At 32.3% G+C, this 20,361-nt stretch overlaps 1 protein-coding gene across 3 annotated transcripts in view; it reads left to right on the top strand.

Annotated features, from left to right (window-relative positions):
* Positions 1-18,400, top strand: part of CADM2 (cell adhesion molecule 2) — a 491,388-nt gene extending 472,988 nt beyond the window's left edge. For all 3 annotated transcript variants that reach the window (XM_017848170.1, XM_017848169.1, XM_017848168.1), the window contains 2 exons: positions 9,577-9,702; positions 10,642-18,400. In XM_017848170.1, coding sequence (XP_017703659.1) covers positions 9,577-9,702; positions 10,642-10,760 — 245 coding nt within the window. In that variant the 3' untranslated portion in view covers positions 10,761-18,400. The remainder of the gene's footprint in view (positions 1-9,576; positions 9,703-10,641) is intronic.
* Positions 18,401-20,361: the final 1,961 nt, after the last annotated feature.

Raw genomic sequence — 20,361 nt, 5'->3', positions numbered from 1 at the left:
AAAAACATCTATTTAAGCTTAATATTTTAATATTTAAAGCAAGCACAAGCCTTCTCCACTGGTATGTGATGATATCTTTTTAATGATATATAGAAAAGACATATATTCATTATTGTAACTGAGGAACTGGTTCGATTATCATTTATAGTGGTTTTTAAAACTCATAAACATAGTTAATATAATTTATACTTATCACCAGAATAATCAATTCAAAAAATATATAACATACTTATTTGACTGTAGTGACTAGTGTTATCATATACATTTTAGAACTGACTTGTTTAAGAATATATTTTAGTGGAAATGGTATTGTGTGTCTAGTGTATTGGCTCATAAAAAATTAATATGTTTCTAGCAGGTGATGTTTCTTTCCCATTTAAGTGTTTATTTTTCCATCAGATATATTTCTGCACATGGATAAATATCACAATCAATTAGTACAGCCTGAAATTTTAGAATAACGAGGAGTCTATAAATGATCTTATTGGCAAATATTTACTCTTTTTCTTCTGAAAGCATGCTTAATTTAATTATAATCAAGTCATGTGTCCTTTTTTTTTTTAGTTCAGCTTAAGAAGAAATGTGTTTAAACCTATGTTTTACTCTTAGGCAAAAATAATTGCATACAATATATTTAACTTCCATTCTGCTTAAACATACCTTAATTTATCTTTTTAGATTTTCATAGAATACATTGCCAAAATAGATATATGGCAATGTCATACTGAAGTCATTTATTTTTCTTCTTAATGGTTGTTCTTATTTATTTATTTTATGTGTGTAGGCAGAGAACAGTGATGTGTGAAGAGTTTGGTATTGTTGACATTGAAGGCAGGACAGCTCCAAGAGAGAAAGACATGAAGCAACAGAATAAAAAACAGCAATTTATATAGATCACATAAAATAAAAGTCACTGTGAAATGAATTTTAGTACATATATTTTTTCTGATAAAAGCAACCCCAAACTACAAAATGCAGGCTTGTTGTATGACGTCTAACATTATGAAACTCATTGTTTTATTTGCGTATTTATTGAACACCTTTTAGATATGACATATGCATATGTTCTGTCTTAGTGCGTTTGGTCTGCTATAACAAAATACCACAAATTGGGCAGCTCATAAATAACAAATTTATTTCTCACAGTTCTGCATGCTGGGAATTCCGAGATCAAGGTGCAGGCAGATTCGGTGTCTGATGAGGGCCTGCTTTTTGGTTCATAGATAGTGTATTCTCTGTGTACTCCCATGGTGAAAAGGGCAAAGCAATGCAACTCTCTGGGCACTACCCTCTTTTTTTTTTTTTTTTTTTTGATGGATTCTTGCTCTGTCGCCCAGGCTGGAGTGCAGTGGTGCGATCTCAGCTCACTGCAGCCTCTGCCTCCTGACTTCAAGAGATTGTCCTGCCTCAGCCTCCTGAGTAGCTGGGATTACAGGAGCATGCCACCATGCCTGGCTAATTTTTTTCATTTCAGGGCACTAATTCCATTAATGAGGGAAGAACTCCCATGACCTAATCACCTTCCAAAATCTCCACCTCCTAATATCATCACATTGGTGATTAAGATTTCAACATATGAATTTTGGAGGGACATAAACATTCAGACCATAGCAGATTCATTATAAACTGATTTTTTAACAATGACTGTTTTGAGAAAAGCAGAGCAGGTACATATTCTCATTCATAGACGGAGAAACTGAAACCCTACACTGGTCACGTGGAAACCAGAGTGAAATACTATTTCAGATCTCTGAGCTTAAAAAGAGACGACTATTTTATGAAGGAAAATTAGACTGTACGTTATGTGCCCAGTGGATAACTTAGCTGATTCTTCCCAGCAGCAAATGGCCCCATGGTAATCCATGGCAATCCAAAAACTTATTTTATTTTCCCTTTGATCACCTAGATAGCCTTTAAAAACATTCTTTTCTTTCACTTTCCTCCTGTTGTCACACAGGTAATCTCCTCATGGAAAGTTCTCTCGCTTTATGAATGCCAGTGAGAAAGGAGGTGAAGCATTTTGTGAAGGGCCCTTAGTTCTAACAGCCGCACTGCTCTGCTGGTTGAGAGTCCTCTCTGGAGTTGTTCAAATTCTTCAGAGCTACAAAATTTCCTCACTTGAAATAGTCAAGGAAAGAGTAGCCTGCATTCCCCAGCAAAAAAGATCACCGAAAGGAAGAGAACTATGCTAGAACCTACTTTTTCAGAAAATAGAAATACCATTTTCAGATACATTTTCCATTTAATTTTTGTTCTCAAGAACAAGGTGTCTTTTCAAGGACATATTTTATTTGTGCCCAGCACATTATTGATTATGTATGAATATAAATTAATAAAATTGATTGTGAAATAATTAGGATGTCTGTAAAGAATGAAGAAAGGATGAGCAGATCTGATCACGAAAGGGGACAATCTTCCAAGGAGGGAAGCTGCAGTCCAATGCATGAAATTAGTGCGCAGAGTGGCAACACCTTCCTTCTGCACTCCTGGCAATCACACTGCACTCACTGAAGCATTTTGTAAATTGATTGTATCTCTAAGCTAAACAGCCTTGGAACACTAAAAACGAATCAAGCTAAAACAAAGAAAATGGTGATTTTATAATTAGTATGGCCCAAAACGTTGTGAATAGGAAACTTATGTACTCTCACAGATACAAACATGCGGGGCCATTTGTTTTCTATTAGCTTCATGGGAAAATAAAATTATGTTAAACTAAATACATTTTGAGAGGAAAGATTAAGTTTTGTGTTTACTTGGATTTGCTTTAACCCATCATTGAAATTCTGTTGTATGATGTATCCTTAATTTAAAACTCATCAAGTTTCTACACATACTATGTATAGTTAAAACCATGTGTAAATCACTGCACAGATACGAAGAACTGTGTATTTTCATGTTTTCTATCTCTTAGATAGTATTCTTAAGCGCTTTTGTCAGAAACAGTAATTGTACATAAAATTAGGAGATAATAGGTGGCCCTTGAGTGAGTGCAGTGATGCATTTCTCTCCAAGGACTTTGCTAATGCCATATGCTGTCAAAGAACAGTTTATTTTTTCCCCACAAATTATGTATAACCGTTTCTAATGTTGTACCATAGCGCCCCTCTTTCTGAATAGTTATTCTTTTTACATAGGGGAAAGTGGGTCCTTAAGTATATGGAAAAAAATTCTAATTTGGTGTTAGAATCAAATTATAAAAAGCAGTAATTAAGTACATATCTGGATGAGTCATTTATACTTAACACTAATTTCTAAAATATTTAGATAGTACCAGTTTTATTATAATGTAGTATTATGAAGGGACAGTGATCCATTGCTCAGCACAGCAAATTGGCATCTAAAAAAATCTCTGTTTGCAATTTAGCATAAGAATTTAATAGTATTCATTCACTCAATTTGCTTAGCTCTTAGAACTGTGTAAAAGTGCTGTTGCAGCTATATAACAAGTGTAAGACACAACCTTTGTCTTCAAGAAAACTTACATCTTTGGAGAAAGATAAAACTTAAGCAAGTGAATTAATCCGGAGGGGTAAACTCCTGGATTAAATAATTTAAGGAGAATTGACATAGAGAGACTGATCACCGTTGTTTGGAATTTGCATGCACAGAGGGAAAGAAGTATGTCTTACAGGATGAAGCAGCATAAATAACAGGAGATTATTTAGCATGGATGGGCATTGGACTCTCCATCATGATAGAATAAAAAAGAATACAGACTATGTGGAAAAATCAAATGCTATAAATGACCTCAACCAGCTCTTGTTCCCAAAATAGTAGTCATCTTAACCATACTAAAAATTGACTTTCATAATTTTACAGCTTTTCCAAGATTATTTCAAAACTAGTTTAAGCAAGCTGTTTCATGGTTTATCAATCTTTTATTAATAATAACTGATTTTTCTGAGTACACACTTTACATACATTGAATAAAATTGCAATGTATTACATAGAGCCTGACACAGATTAAATACTCAACAAATTATTCTCTTATTTAATCCTCACCCATCAGACTGCCACCAGATTATTTTTCCATCTAATCTCATGTTATGCAAATCTTTCTGTATTAATATTTTCCCTAGTCTTTCAAATAGACACTTAGAAGGGTTCACAGTTACCACATGGAGTAAATTTAAAGTCCTGAATGAGTCTTTTAAAAGGCTGAAAAAGGAAACCTGTATTTCTCTACATGGCAGCTTATACTTTCCAACTCTCTTTTTTTTTTTCCCCCTCATAAAACTAGCATTTGGATAGTGCTTCCTTTGTGTCATTCTTCTAAGCCATTTAAGAGTATTGATACATTTAGTCACTGATAATGCTGGGAAATAAGTATTCACATTCTGAAGATGAGAAGGCTAAATATAAAACTTGACCTATGTCACACAGATAGCAGTAAATGGTTTAAGATTTAATGTAAACAATTTGTAAATCCAGATTTTGCAAGCAGTGTCTTCCACTTGAAACATTTTCACTGAGTTTTGTTAATCAAAATTTGACTTTGAAAATGTATTTAATATATAATAACAATTGAATAATAATCACTTTCTTTGTATAAAAATGTCCTTGGAACTTAATTTTAAAATATTTTGAATAAAATGATTTAAATTTTAGTTATTTACTACCATTATATTTATAACTGAAAATCAAATATAATAACTTAATAAAGTACTTTTTATAAAAAAAAAATTTACATGGCCAGACACAGTGGCTCACACCTAGCACTTTGGGAGGCTGAGGCTGGTGGACCACCTGAGGTCAGGAGTTCAAGACCAGCCTGGTCAACATGGTGAAACCCTGTCTCCACTAAAAATACCAAAAGTAGCCTGGCATGGTGATGCAAGCCTGTAATCTCAGCTACTTGGGAGGCTGAGACAGGAGAATTACTTGAACCCAGGAGGTGGAGGTTGCAGTGAGCTGAGATCACGCCACTGCACTTCAGTCTGGGTGACAGAGCAAGATTCCATCTCAAAAACAACAACAAAAAACAAACAAACAAACAAACAAACAAAATTCTAACACTAGAATGAAGAGCTATTTGCATTTATATTTTCTACATACTGTTATCTTAAAAGGCCAGAAATTCTTCATATTAGAGTTTGTACTTTGTATTTTAAGAACAGAAAACATGATAGACTAGACCATTGATAAAACCCCAGCAATGATTTCAGAGATAGAATTACATAATTCAGGATTTCTCCATATTAAGATTTTAAATAAAACTATAAATTAGTGTTATTTTTCACTCTTGTCAAGATTTCAAATTACTGGCCTTAGGTATTATAATTTGACATCACTTTCTCTTTGGAGAAATTTATGCTTCCTTTACCAAGCATCAAATAACTCTAAATGAAAGTTGTTAAATTCAGAAAGTTTTATGTTTACAATATCTTTTGTGTTTTTTGCACTGTCAGGGAAAAGAGATTACTAATGTATTATCAAATCTCCTGAAATTTTCTCCGATGTTAACAGGCTAATGCCAATAAATCATGGGCTAATGCTTGAGAATGAAAAATGATTATAATATAATCATATATTATATAATGATCAATATTATAATAACTATTAATATTAATTTATTAATAATAAATATTAATTTATTATTAATAATTATTAATGTTATTTTACTGTTGGTAATTATTATTGATATTAATTATTAATATAATTACTAATTTATCTTGATATTTAAATATTTTCAATGATTGAAAATTTTAAGAACAGAAAATAACATTAATGCAAACATATGATCCAATATCAGAAAACTACACAACTTGCTAAAAGACACTGAACGTGTGAATTGTTAAAGAATCATGCTGATTCTGGATAATACACTATATAAAACAAAATATATTTATAAGTTTATAAATCCCAATAAATAATCTGTTATATTTTGATTCTTCCAAAATTTTTCTGAACTTGATAGGGAGTGTCTTTTAGAAGTCCTTCAACTGATTTTTAAAACCATAATACTGGTGTAAGATTGGGCATACAGATCACTCATATAGACTAGAATGTGCAGAAACATATAAAATATATGGACAATTATTTTAGAAACCTATAAAATATACAGGCAAATATTTTATATACAAAATTGATAGACAAATTATTTTAAAAAATAAAATTATTGATGAAAGAAATTGTGTGGAGGACAGCTGGCTGTAAACACAAAAACAAAGTTGTATTTTAACACTTTAGCCTCAAGTCATAGACCAAAATACATTTTACAAGGATTAAAGTATAACAAAAGGGTTAGATGACCATATAGATTTATATGCATATAATCTTATTGCAAAAGTATTATATTCCATGACCCTCAAGCCATGTGTCATACATAATAATTTAATGGATTTGATTACATAAAGTTGTAAGACTAATCTATCTGAAAATACCAAAATGAAAATAGAGAACTTGTTAAAAAATGTGAATCTTTATGTAAAGAGAGCTGTTAAAACAAAATTTAAATAGAAAAATGGACAAATTGCATAGACAGGCATTTCAAAATTAATAAATTAAAATAGCAGAAAATGTTTAGACATTATTATGTCAACCTGTAATTTCATTAATCCAAAACATTTAAATTTGGATGTTACTTTTCCACATTGGAATGGCAAATTTTTTAAAAATTATATTTTGATGTTAATACAATATGGAGAAAAGAATCCCTCAGGTACTGTTGATGGGGAGGGGGGTGAATTTGCACAATTTTCGGCAGTGTACATTGACAATATTTATCAAAAGCCTTTACAAAGTATTTATACCATTGATCCAGAAATACTTTTTAGAATTCACCTTCAGCAAAAAAGACAGGTGCAGAGATACATGAACAAAAATGATTTCTAAGTTCTCTAAAAGAGTGCCCATTTCTGAAAGATATTCAGCAAATATAATGGATATGATTTATGACTGTATATGAAAACTTGAGCAAGAGGTGGATTTTTAAACTGATTCCAAAGTATATCGCAAGTAATATGAATAGTGAATTCAGAAATATGACTGGTTTATTTTTTCCTCATTTTTGGAGATCCATAGGCAATGATAGAAATGTAGGGAAATACAAGAAATTGATATTAGAGAGCTAAAATTAACTGTCATAACTTTAATTTTAATGGTTAATGTTTTTAAAGTAAAGCTTCCCTGCCTCCCATACCCACGCAATAAGCATTTCAAAGGTGTATCATTAGGCTGGATGCAGTGGCTCACACCTGTAATCCCAGCACTTTGGGAGGCCAAGGTGGGTGGATTTCTTGAGGTCAGGAGTTCGAGACTAGCCTGACCAACATGGTGAAACCCTGTCTCTACTAAAAACAAATACAAAAATTAGCCGAGGCTAATTAGCTATGGTAGTGGGCACCTGTAATCCCAGCTACTTGGAAGGCTGAGGCAGTAGAATCACTTGTACCTGGGAGGTGGAGGTTGCAGTGAGCTGAGATCATGCCACTCACTGAACTCCAGCCTGGGCAAAATATAAAACAAAACAAAACATAGTGTGCATTGTTAATTGGGCTTTTTTTTTTTTTTCAGAGATTTTACTTACTTCTTTGACTCTCTTATCTTCAACTTTCATCTCCTGAGGTCACCCAGGAGGGGCTTACATGTGTGAGGATTTTTTATTGGCTGAGGCTTCATGTAGTTGTCTAGAATACAAATCACTTTGTTTAATCAACTGTAAGAGAGACTGGAAAATGCCTAGTTCTAATAACTGAAAGCAACGAAAATATTTATCAGCTAGAAATCTCAGCCCCAATATACCCTTCTGATCACCAAATATTTTTTCACCTCATTTCCTTTACACACACCACTACCACATCCCATCTAAAGAAACAAACGAAAATTCCGTCAAACCAAGGTATCCCACTCAAAGCTCAAGATCTTCAGATATGCACAATTCTCTTCATCATATCTGCTGAAAAGAAGACAAGTTATTAATGCTCCTCTCCATCCCATGCACAATACAAATGATAGAAGAGAAGCACTCCTTGATTACATTTACTCCCATTTGAAATTAAAGGAAGAATGGTATACACAGGGTAATCAGGGATCTGTAGCAATTATAAAAACATGCCAGGCTGGCATGACAGGGTCCCTCTGTCTTGGAAAGGGTTGTTGTTCCCTGAAGAACCTGGATTCTCCTCTATTCATTCTTTTTTGCTTTCCCAAATTCTATCTTCTGTTGAGTTCAACCTAGTTAGTCATAGTCCATGACTCTATTTGAAGTAGGTGTTGGGGAGTATGTCCTCCATCAGGGATACACAGCTTTTATAGTCCACTTTTTGCATTTAGCAAGTTTTGGTGTCTAGAGGTTGTTTGAAGTTTCAAACAGTCAGACTATTTTTTCTTTCTGTCTAGACATATGATCCTTTGACACAGAGTTACATTAAAAATACAGAAGACTCACAATCTATTTGTCAGATTAATGTTCCTATAATCCATCCCTAGTTTTTGAAGGCATTCTTGCCAAGCCTAATTTATTTCCTTGCTTTAGCTCTCTCTTAAATCCATTTGTAAATTATAAATAGCTATCCGGAGGCTATCTGCAACAATGAACCTGGGAGAGCAGGAAGTACACTCAATCTGATCTTTGTCACAGGGCTGTCTTAGTGGATTTTATTGCCCAGGTCTTCACTCAGTTTTATCCCTTATTATGTGATTTCTATGAAGAGCTAATTTTCCAAATTTTTGAGGGCCCAAATGTCTGGGTATTCTTTTGGCCTTTTCATTTCTTCTTGAAAACTGGCCATCCTTTTCTGGGCTGATCTCTTGCCTGTAAAATCCTATTGAAGTCAGAATATCAAAGTATATTATTAATTTGTCTCTTTCCAATCGCTTCCTGTAGAATCACAAGTTCCACTGGCATTTAAATCTTGATGCTGAGTATTAATCTTCCTCTTTCTATCAACAGCATTTAACAGAGTCCCAACCCCTGCTTTCCTGCCAAAATACATTCCTCCCTTTGATCAACTACAGTGTTTTCTCCAGTATCACTTCCTTTCTGACTGTTCTCTCTTTTTCAGTCTGCAAAACTGGAAATTCTTCCTCTTCCTGAATTTTAAATATGGAAGTTCCCAGTGGTCAGTTCTCAGACCTCTTCTTTTCTCCATCTGGACACCCATGGGTGAATTAGTCAATTTCCATAGCTTTAAATAATATTTATATAATGATAAATCTCAAATATCATTTTTGGCCTTAGACTTTCTCATGACATTATTTTAACTAGATAACAATATAGTTGTGTTAGTCACATCAAAGAAATATACAGGCATACACACACATATTTTCAGATGGAGGTGAGGAGGAAGGAATGGCCTATAAACTATACAAAATTATATATGTATATTTGCTTATCCAATCTTTTCCTTAAAATGTAAGCTCAATGGCAATAGTGATTGATGTATCAAATGTTATATCCCCAGATACCTTGTATATTATAATATTTGTTCACAGAATGATTGATGTAACACACATTAATGTATTATTTAATAAAAATTGTGTTAATTTTCAAAATAATTCATTCTAATGCAGGTATGTATTCTATGACTAAATAACACATTAACTGGAACACTATTTTCCTCTCTTTTCCAGATCCTAATGCTTTGGCTGGCCAGAATGGCCCTGACCATGCTCTCATAGGAGGAATAGTGGCTGTAGTTGTATTTGTCACGCTGTGTTCTATCTTTCTGCTTGGTCGATATCTGGCAAGGCATAAAGGTAGGTTATATTCAGTCAGAGTACTCAACGTTGGCAAAATATTCTAGACTAACTTCATTATAAAATATGACATCAGTGCATATACGTTTCTGTCCATGTGTGTAGAATAGGGAGATAGAGAGAAATGCTAAATTATTTCAGCGAATTCTTCATTATTTTACTTAAATTTAAAGTTGAATTGGCTTAACAAACTAGTGTTTAGCCAATGGCTAGATGTCAGAGAGTAAGCCACTGGCTCAGAAAAATAGAAAAAAAGAGAAGAAAGTTTGTAATTTGTGTCTAGAACTGAAATCCAATTATAACTATTTGGTTGATGTTTTTGTTTGTCAGTTTGTGAACATCTGTGTAGCCATATTTAGTGAGGAAAATATATATTGTGCAATGGGCCAGGTACCACTTTATTAATATAACCTACTTTTAAAGAGGTTTACCAAAATAAACGGTGATGAGTTGATAATGACCATTTTTAAGATCTTAACAAAATGTAGTGCCAGCTACTGGGGAGGCTGAGGCAGGAGAATGGCGGGAACCCGGGAGGCGGAGCTTGCAGTGAGCCGAGATTGCGCCACTCCAGCCTGGGCGACAGAGCAAGACTCCGTCTCAAAAAAAAAAAAAAAAAAAAAAGAAAAAAAAGATCTTAACAAAAGACCCTGATTGCTACAGCTATAAGGTTCACATTGATTTTATCCATCATTAAAGAAGTCACAATTACTTATTACCCATTTCAGTTTGGCCTTTGCCTGTAGTAAATCAAGGCATAACTTCACCTGCAGGATACCTGAAAACTGAAAGGAAACAGTTCAACTTTAGAAGAGTCAATCGGGTAGCATATTAGGTCTCAAAAATCTGGCAAAAGTTTCTTCCTAGATAATGTAGCTTTAATGCTGGGTATTTTACCAGTCTCACAGAGCTAATATATTTTTCTTCCAATATATGCAGGAACATATTTAACAAATGAAGCTAAAGGAGCTGAAGATGCACCAGATGCTGATACAGCCATTATCAATGCTGAAGGCAGCCAAGTCAATGCTGAAGAGAAAAAAGAGTATTTCATTTAAGATGCAGGCCAAGATTCTGAGTTTTACTACCAGGCTGACTGCTGGAGAAAACTGGCTATCATCTTTCAGAATTCATTTCTACCATCGTCTGCTACCCTTATTAACTCCCATACTGTACTGCTATCAGTAGCCAGTGTATACCAACAATCAGCTGTTGAAAGCATCATTCTTTAATTACTGTACCATCCATAATGCAGGACATTTCTTACTGCCTAAATTTCACACCATTGCTCTTTTAACATACAGTGCTTGAATATACAGCCTTAACAATGTTAATCATCTCCTTGGATCATGATACTGAGTGATTTTTATACATTAAAAAATGTGTGCAGAGTTTTTTTCCCCCCATTTCTTCCCCTTTAAGTCATAGACCTTATCAGTTTACCATTGGACAGCTTTCACAAGTAACAGGATTAGGGAAGGACCTAATGTACTTAAGATTAATTGAAGGTTAGAGGTTTACAATTACTGTTTTCTACATGTCTGTCTTCAAAGACAACATGTTTTGGAAACATATGTCCTAGAAAACATAAAATTAAAAAAAAACACTATAGTGTAGTTTTTGGACTGTTGGAGATTATACTGGTAAAGCTGTATCGATTTGCTATTGAAATATAGTATTTGATACAGGAGCCATGTGTACGAATTGCAATCATGACATGATATCTTCTGTAATTATATAGATCTTACTATTAGGATATTGTAGCTTCATTTACCAATAAATTATTCCAAATGATTTACTGCTTTTGGAATCACAAAGATTTCATTCGTTTCTCTAATTTGATTCTATAATTTATTTGCTTCATAAAGATTCACCTGCCTAAACAATATAGAAGTATCCATAGGGTACAATTTTGAGACATTTTATTTAGTATCTGTATATAGTGCATATAATAAATCCAATTAAACATTATTTGATACATATTTAACTTTTTTGGCTGTACGTAATTCAGTCATAAGTAAGCATTTTCTAACGTCCATTATATCCCTTTAGATATTACTTAAACCAATATTATAAGTAGATAACATGTATTAGTATTTTTGTCTGTATGTCCTAGCACTGTTCAACAACAAATTTTCTAGTTCTTGTTAATTTTATTTGTTATAAATGGAAGCACAATGTTATAAGGAAAGGTAATTTTAAGCTAACAACCAGTGCACAGCCTCAGGTTTTAAATTACAACCACAGTTGAATAATAACCTAAAATAAATTTTAGTTTGCTAAAATTTACAAATTTTCATTTTGCAGTTCCAGAGCTGCTTACCTATGTTGGTTTGCCAAAAAGAAGTGTTTAAGATATGTTTTCTGTATAAATGAACTAATTCTTTATATTAAATTCCTGTCTATGCATTTTGTGAGGTACAAACTGATGAAACAGTGAGTGATAGAGAATTTCTGCCATGCTTTTAACTCCAAAGTGAAAGTCTCTTTCTCTGGATTATTTTAAAATTTTGGTGTATTTAACCATTAAGAAATGCTGTATTCTTAAATATGACACAGTCAATCTAAAGTCTTATTATTTCTTCTAGTAAAATAAAATATTGTTAGATTAGTTCTCATTAAATTTATTATATGCTAAAGAATAAAACTCCAGTTAGATTTCAAAAAAATCCAATTTACAAGCATTGCACCTTTAAGAAGAAAACAAATATGACAATATGGTAGCTATACTTGTGATGTCTGACGCATGATGGCCTATGGTTTTAAAGATAGTATTGTGGAATATATTTTTGGGGAATAAGAATGGTTGAGTGCAACATCATGTATTAATATCCAATGAAAGACAAGGGTGCTGTATCTTAGAGTATTTATCAGTAAAGTATAAATCTTTTAAGGAAAATGTTAGAATTTTAAAGTTTTTTTTGATTGTTTAAGCATCTATCTTGTTGATTTCTTATAAAAGAAAAAGGACGATGTCAGTCAAACAGCACTTTTTCAGAATATACAGAACATAAATAATATGATGTGGTTGAGTGTTAACATAATAAATCATATACAGTATGACATTTTAAGGAAATAAGTCTGCATTGATGTGATTGCATGCTTGTTTTTACAGTTCACTCCATACCATCTGTGGAAAAATGCAATAATATGTTAATATACTATGGTAGTTTGAGAGAATCAGGTAGGTGCTACTAGACACATTGAAACTAGAATAGGTTTATAAACTGTTCATATCTTTCAATGCATAATCTTTAGAAAGACTCCACAAAGCAAAATTCATCCTGTTAGTACAAAATGGAAAGGTTCTTATTACAGAAGTAAGTTGTACAAACTACATCATCAATTACTATTTAAAGCCTAATTTCAGGATGCACTTACAAAATTGCTACTCTTCATCGATGCTATATTTACATCCTTCTTCATTTCATCTATATTCTACTTGGCTCCAACAACTAAATTATTGCCTAAATAACTCAATCATTATTTATAGCACTGTAAAATTAGAAATTCAAAATTGGTTGCTTTTCAAGATTTTTGACTCTTTTAACCCTTCAGAGTAATATAAAATCTCATTAGAACTCTTATAAATCCAGTTAGCTAAAACAACTAGATTATTATACTAGTTATAAACACTGGTATATTATAATTTGTGGAATCTAATCAAATGTTTGCCTGTTAAATATAGTTTGATTTAAATTAGATATGTTCTGAACTGGAGAAAATAATAGCAATGAAGTTATATTTTCATACCTTTAAAAATTACTTAATTTTCAACCAAACAAAAAATAAATTGTAAAAATTCTGCCCATTTCTATTCCAACAAGTCAGAAAATAACGACATAGTATTTCGAAATGAGAATGATGTCAATTGCATTGTCTGGAACGTGCACACTTGTGTGCACATAGAGTCAATTTCTGTCTCTTCTAAGTGAGCACAGTAGGTAGGGAACTCAATGGAAGCAGTGTGCACACACACACACCCTTAATAGAATATGGAGCATTATTCTTTACCAAAAGTAGCTATTCTCTGCCAGTGTACTGTTTACAGTGTAAATTGATTGTCCTCCATCAAAATCAAGTCTAAGCAGCATTTTTCTTTCTTTCTTTTCTTTTTTTTTCAATTTTTGCGTGTTCTAGATAGGATTATTATCAAAATTAGGAGGAAAAATAAATGTTTGTGACAGAGCGCATGAGCAGAGTATTGATGGTGTGCATGTTCCTGTGTGTGTATATGTGTGTGTATAAGAGAGAAAGAGAAATAGAAAAGAGAGAAATTTCAACTTGTTTTCTTTTACCAGAGAATCCAAGAAGCAGTTTAAGGAACCTGATATTGGAGTTTAATCTAGAAACTGGATGATCTCATATTGATTCAAGATGCTTAATCTTTCATTGAAACCCCACAATTAAAATAACAAATAGAGAAAGAAAACTAACTTTCCCAAATATGGCAAAGAAACTAACACCTCATTTATTTTATTTCTTTGTAAAATATAAATATCTCAATCAAAAGTACAAGCTCATTTGTAATTATGTACTCATGATTGTAACAGCATTGAGATTCCATATAGGCACATGTATAGCAGCTGTTTGACAGTGATGGCTCTTCCATGTAACATAGCAGTTATCGTGTAATTTAGTGCCACTTATTGCAAAGTGTTACCAAGGGGAACATTTCAAATGCTTTTTGTTTTTCTTTGGACATCAAGATAATTTAGTGGACAACAAATATGAAATTTTACATTATGCTTTTTAATTGTGGAGAAAATGCAAAACCTCATGTTTTACTGCAACTTTCCCATGATATTGCTAATTACTTAGAGTCGCTCAAATTGCCCAATATTATTTCCCTTTGCAAATGGTAATTTCTGATAAAACAATACAAAACAAAAAATAACCAGTAATCACAGCCGAATAAATGAAACACCCAATGAGAATTACTGTTGAGTAATGCTTTTTATTAAGTGGCACAAAGTACACACTAAAAACTATGCAAAATATAGGTAACTACAGTGTACGTACATGTAAGTATCTTGTACTTGCTGTGTATGGATGTTGGAAACCCATGTAATTATAATATGCATTTTGAATATTGGGAAAGAGGAAATCTTAGTGTAGATAATAGAATTTGTTTTGAAATATACACTGGCAATATTGAAATATACTCAGTGCAATATCTGCAGTTCTGTTGCTGGATACTTAATGCAAAGGGATTTTAAAGAATTCTTCAACAAGATCCAAGAGGTTGCTAATCTTCACCTCTCACACACTAAAGCATTCATTAAAAATACAACGAATTCAAGGACAAGTTAAGTTTTCTTATGAATGTGACACAGTAACAATTTTATTTGGATTAGTTTTCGTGTTATTGCAGAGAAAGAAATAACCGGAGTTTTAAATTTCGATTCGTATCTCATTGAATTGGGAATTCTTCAGTTTTGTTTGAAATGTGTGCATGTTTTCATAGATTGTAGTACTTTTATTATGAGTACAAATGTAGTCAATGAAAGAACATAGGGTACTTTTAATAGTTAGTCACTGTATCTTAATGGGAATGTTTAAATATCTTTTCTTTTCTATTCATTTTTTTCCCTTTTCTCTCTATTCTACCCCCGAACAAGCCCTTTGCACTCATACCCTTCCAAAGGCAATGGATTGAAAGTAGCAAGACAATAAAGAGAGTTAAAGGGGACAACATATAAGAATGGGTTCTAAAATCATCAGCATTTTTATGTATTGAGATTATTAATACTGAATGCAATAGTTATTGGATATAGCTGGTAAGTTCTCTGCCATGCACACTTACAATAATCCTTCTACCTCTCACTTTTAACATGGGCTATGATACTTCAGTATAAATAGAGGAAATAATTATTTACCAGATATCCCAGGAAGCATTCTTACGGAACTATTATAACAGTGCACTCCCCACCCCCTGGGAAATCTCAGAAGCCAAGTTCTTCAGTGTATTCTGTGGTGTATGAATCTGCATTTGTTTTTCCTTTTCTATCATTAGATTTTCCTAAAGGCAAAATATTATAACTTTATAAGAATAGTCCTTCTCATGCCTATTTAATATTTCAATGTTAATATAATTGTATTGATTTTTAAAAATAATTAAAATGGCAACACTTTGCGATCCAATCTGATATTTAATTTTTAAAATGTAACAATTTCTTATAAATTCGTGGTGTGTTTTAAGTAAAAATCATGTATATGAATTATTTTACCAAGTAGTATTATCTGTATGAGACAAATTTAAGTATTTTAAAATTTCTCCTTATTAATAAATAATCCTCATATAATGCACAGTATTGCCACAAATGCCCACTTCATTTTGTCTGCATAGACATATTAAGAATTTTGCAATGATGTAATTTAATTATCCTAACAGAAATGACAGACTCTTCTGTAGGAAAAAATAAAAACATGAATATCTCAAATTATAATGGTGAATCTCTAAAATATGCTTAAAGTAAGATGTTTCTATGTTATGTGGTTATGTTATCAATAATATTTGGTTGATCTTCACATATTTTATATGCATATATATATCAAGAAGTGATATATATATATCTTGATATATATATACACACACACACACACATATATATATCAAGAAATGTATGATTATTTTGGAGAGAATGGGCCCAAATGTGAAAGAGATGTAAAAAACAAAACAAAACAAAAAAAACAAAAAAAAAAACACTATTTTCCCCTACGAAACATACTGTATATTTCAAAAGAAGAAAAGTTAAAAGATATTTGAAGATTGCAGGGGCAAAGCAAAAACCTACCAGGGCTCGGCACTTAAGCACTTTTCCACATCCAGGGTCAAAGCAGCAGTGACTACATGGACTTTTAAGTGCGGTATGAAATGCAACATTACACTTACAAACAGTACTGTCAAACCTCAAATGCTTTATTTCTTCAGATGCTTTTTCGTGTACATGATACTAGTAGACACTTTTCTCTTCATATTTACTGACAGTGAAAATCATACGCAATAAAATATTGATGTTTGAAAGCAGTGGTCACCAATTGGTTTAAAAAAACTATGAAATGTAAACTGAATTGTTATATCTCTATCCTTTTGCTTTTCTCTGTGTTTTAATGTATTGAATAAATCTCATAAATAGAAGGAACAAAATCCAGAAATTTTTCAAAGCTAGTACTCTTTCTCCTTATAAATGTATACAATTTTAATCTTTTTTCAAATTTATTTAACTGTACCTACTGTACTTATTGTAGATTCTATGATGCAGTCAAGTCATAACCCAAGGATTTATGAATTTGAGATTACTGACCTGTTTTCTTCATATTGCATTCACATCAATATTCGTGAATTTGTTGTTTAGCTTTTCATTCAACCAAAAAATACTCCCTCAAGAAAGCTCCATTTTTATCATAAACATTTCAACACAACCAACATTAGAACAAGTCTGCCATGCTAAAAATAATTTAAAGACTTATCTCTGAAAATGGTATCCAGAAATGCAGGTGTTCCCAGTAATGCGGCTTCAAAAATAAAATGTGCTATTTATATGACATGAAATTCATAACTTTTGGAAGGGTATATTTATGACAGCATAAAAAATAAATTCTGTGCTATAAAGAAGATCCAACAAAATTAACCATATAAGCACAGAAAATGGAGAAACACAGTTACTGAATCTACGCTTGTCATTAACATTTTCAAAAAACAAAATGCATATTGTAATATTAGGTACATGACACTTGCATGTTGATATGCCTATATACTTACAAAGTATTCAATGTGTACTTAGCGGCGTTTAAAATATGTCATGTACAACTCTTATAAACATTTTTACAGGGTTCCCATTTGCACTTCATTTTTCAGTATAGTCTTGTCAGAAAAAAATTGTCCGATAAATATGGAAAAATAAAATTTGAATTTTAGTTATCTGTTGGACATTACTGAATTGTCTATTCATTTAGTACATTTTCTTAACCTTGAAAACAGACATTGAAAGATGGAACTTTCTTTTTTCCAGTGACAGGTCATTAAAATGATGGTACAAAACATTCTTTACGCCAAAAACATCATTTTTAATACCTTTTATTCAACTGCATACATTATCCATCCATTTTAGTTTTCCTCGATGACGCCCATTTTACTTGTAAATTTCTAAATGGAGGTTTTAAAACTTAAGCATCAGTAAAATAAATGCTATCTAATTTGTACAACATTTAATCATTATTCCTTGGAATATATGAACCTTGTAATATGACGACTAAGGGTTAAAAAAAAAATGTTGCTGACTTAGGGAAATTTGCTTGAGATTGCCAAAATTTTAAAACTCTGTAAAGGTAATTTTACATTCACTTACGTGTGTTTACTAATGTTGAGTAGGAACAGAAGCAAAAATACCTAAACCTATTTTTTTTAACCTTCGCACTCTAGCCAGTATTATATATTTCAGCTACCTAAGATAATGCAATTAATCATATATCCAACCTAAGCTTCTGCCAATAAGGATTTCAGATAAGCTTTTAAATTTATGGAGGATTTTCTTTGTGTCTTTGGAAGTTCACTTACCATAAAGTATTTTATAGTCTACTTTAAATAACAGATTTTGTTATACAGGGTAAGCCAAAGGCTGTACAAGACTTAGTGTCATTGGGTCTCATATTTGTGTTAGACCATGAAATATTCCATTAAAATTTATCTGTAAATACAAGGCAAGATTTTGTATCTGGTTTATTTTATTAAATAACATTTTGTTTTGTTTTTAATTCACATTTTTTCATTTAATATTAAAAAATGCCCTGCATTACAAGTTAGGAAATTTGACACTGTATCGAAGATCAGGTTCAGCACATCTGAAAGAAAATAGTGGCATTTGAAGTAAAACATTCATCCACGTGTCCTTTTTTTAAAAATAAATTACCCAAAATGCCCACTGTTATGCAGCTTTTCAACTATGTACAAATATGGAACCCATGCTTCGTAGGTAAATCAACTCTGTTTTCATAATGGCAATACTTACTTTGATCAAATAATGTATAGAATTGAAGGCACACTAGAAATTCTGGTTCATACAATTCAATAAATGATATTAAGTCTAAGTGTTATTAATAATTGGGTTTTGATGCCTATGAAGGCCCTTCATGATATGATAATTCCAGGATAATGCTAATACGCAACAGTTTACACATTTAAACTAAGAGGTTCCAGGAAATGTACAGTTTTTTAAAATTTCAAACCATACTTTATCTGTTTTGTAAAATTTAAGAATTTTATCCTCTAGTATTTTGAAACCTAGAAAACATAGAAATGCATAGAGAAAAGATTAAAGGAGAAAAGCAGTTTCTCGGTTTCATTTCAAATACCAGTTAGGCTGCTCTGTGTTACATGTAATTTAATCAACACGTAACTATAGGCTTAGGTGAGGGTTAGGCTTAAGTTTAGGAAAAAAAAAAAAAAATACAACAACTATTGAACACCTATATTGTCATCAGTCCACCTCATGAACTTTAGCAAGAACCTGAACACAGTATTTTGTGCCGATACCTTCATAACTTAGCTCTGTAATATAATTAAATTATCCTTCCAAGAATTGTTGTTTTCTTCATATTTAAGTATTCCTATGCTGAACGGAGGAATGGGGAAATTCAGTGATTTTTAAAAAATTATAATTATACATCTTATGATTTAAGCAAACAAAAAAAATACAAATGAATGAGCTATCTTTCAACTACTGTTTATTATCTGAAGTTTGATATTTTGCTACGTTGATTAGAAAAAGTCTGACTAATAAACAAATAGCTTACTGCGCTAGAATATATAGAAAAATCACCATTTTTTTTTTTGAGACCGAGTTTCATTTTGTTGCCCCTCAGCCACCTGGGTTCAAGCGATTCTCATGCCCCAGCCTCCTCAATAACTGGCATTACAGGTGTGCGTGCCCATGCCCCAGTACTTTTTTGTACTTTTAATAGAGATGGGATTTCACTATATTGGCAGGCTAGTCTAGAACTCCTGGCCTCAAGTGACCACCTCAGCCTCCTAAAACGCTGGGATTACTGCTATGAGCCACCGCACCCGGCAAAATCACCTTCTGAAGACTGGCCCAAACAATGACTAGAATGGGTACCTTACTGAGAGTCCTAAAAACACATGCCTTGCACTTTCTACCAAAACATTCATTCATTTTGTCTTTACTGATCAAAATCCTTATACAGATAGAGGACACATATGATATGAACTTATGGGACATTTTAGAAATACATTGTAGTATAGATGGGAGTTAGTATACAATAATAATGTAATCTAGGCACTTTTAAACTAATGAAGTATTTCTGGAAAACATCATATCCTTGGAATACTGCAACCATTTACTTTAAAATTTAAAAGCATTCAACTAAGTTATGTTTCAGAAATTTGTCTTTTTAATTCTGAATTAAAAGAATATCAAGAAGTGAAAATTTTTTCAATATATTGGGAGACCAAAAAAGAATTGGAAAATTCCTAAGGTAAGTTTAGTGTATTGGGCAATTTTGCCAAAGAATGGAACACATTCCAATATCCTGCCAGAGATCAGAGAAGCTTTAGGGACTGTATTCTCAGATAGTCAACAAGTCCACAAACTCTGATGGCTCCATGACAGTAGGATTTAGGATCTAATGACTCCAATT

Source organism: Rhinopithecus bieti, unplaced genomic scaffold (assembly GCF_001698545.2).
Source record: "Rhinopithecus bieti isolate Rb0 unplaced genomic scaffold, ASM169854v2 scaffold_29976, whole genome shotgun sequence".
Classification (NCBI taxonomy): domain Eukaryota; kingdom Metazoa; phylum Chordata; class Mammalia; order Primates; family Cercopithecidae; genus Rhinopithecus; species Rhinopithecus bieti.
Note: the sequence above shows the minus strand (reverse complement) of the source record. Positions and strands in the feature narration are given on the sequence as shown.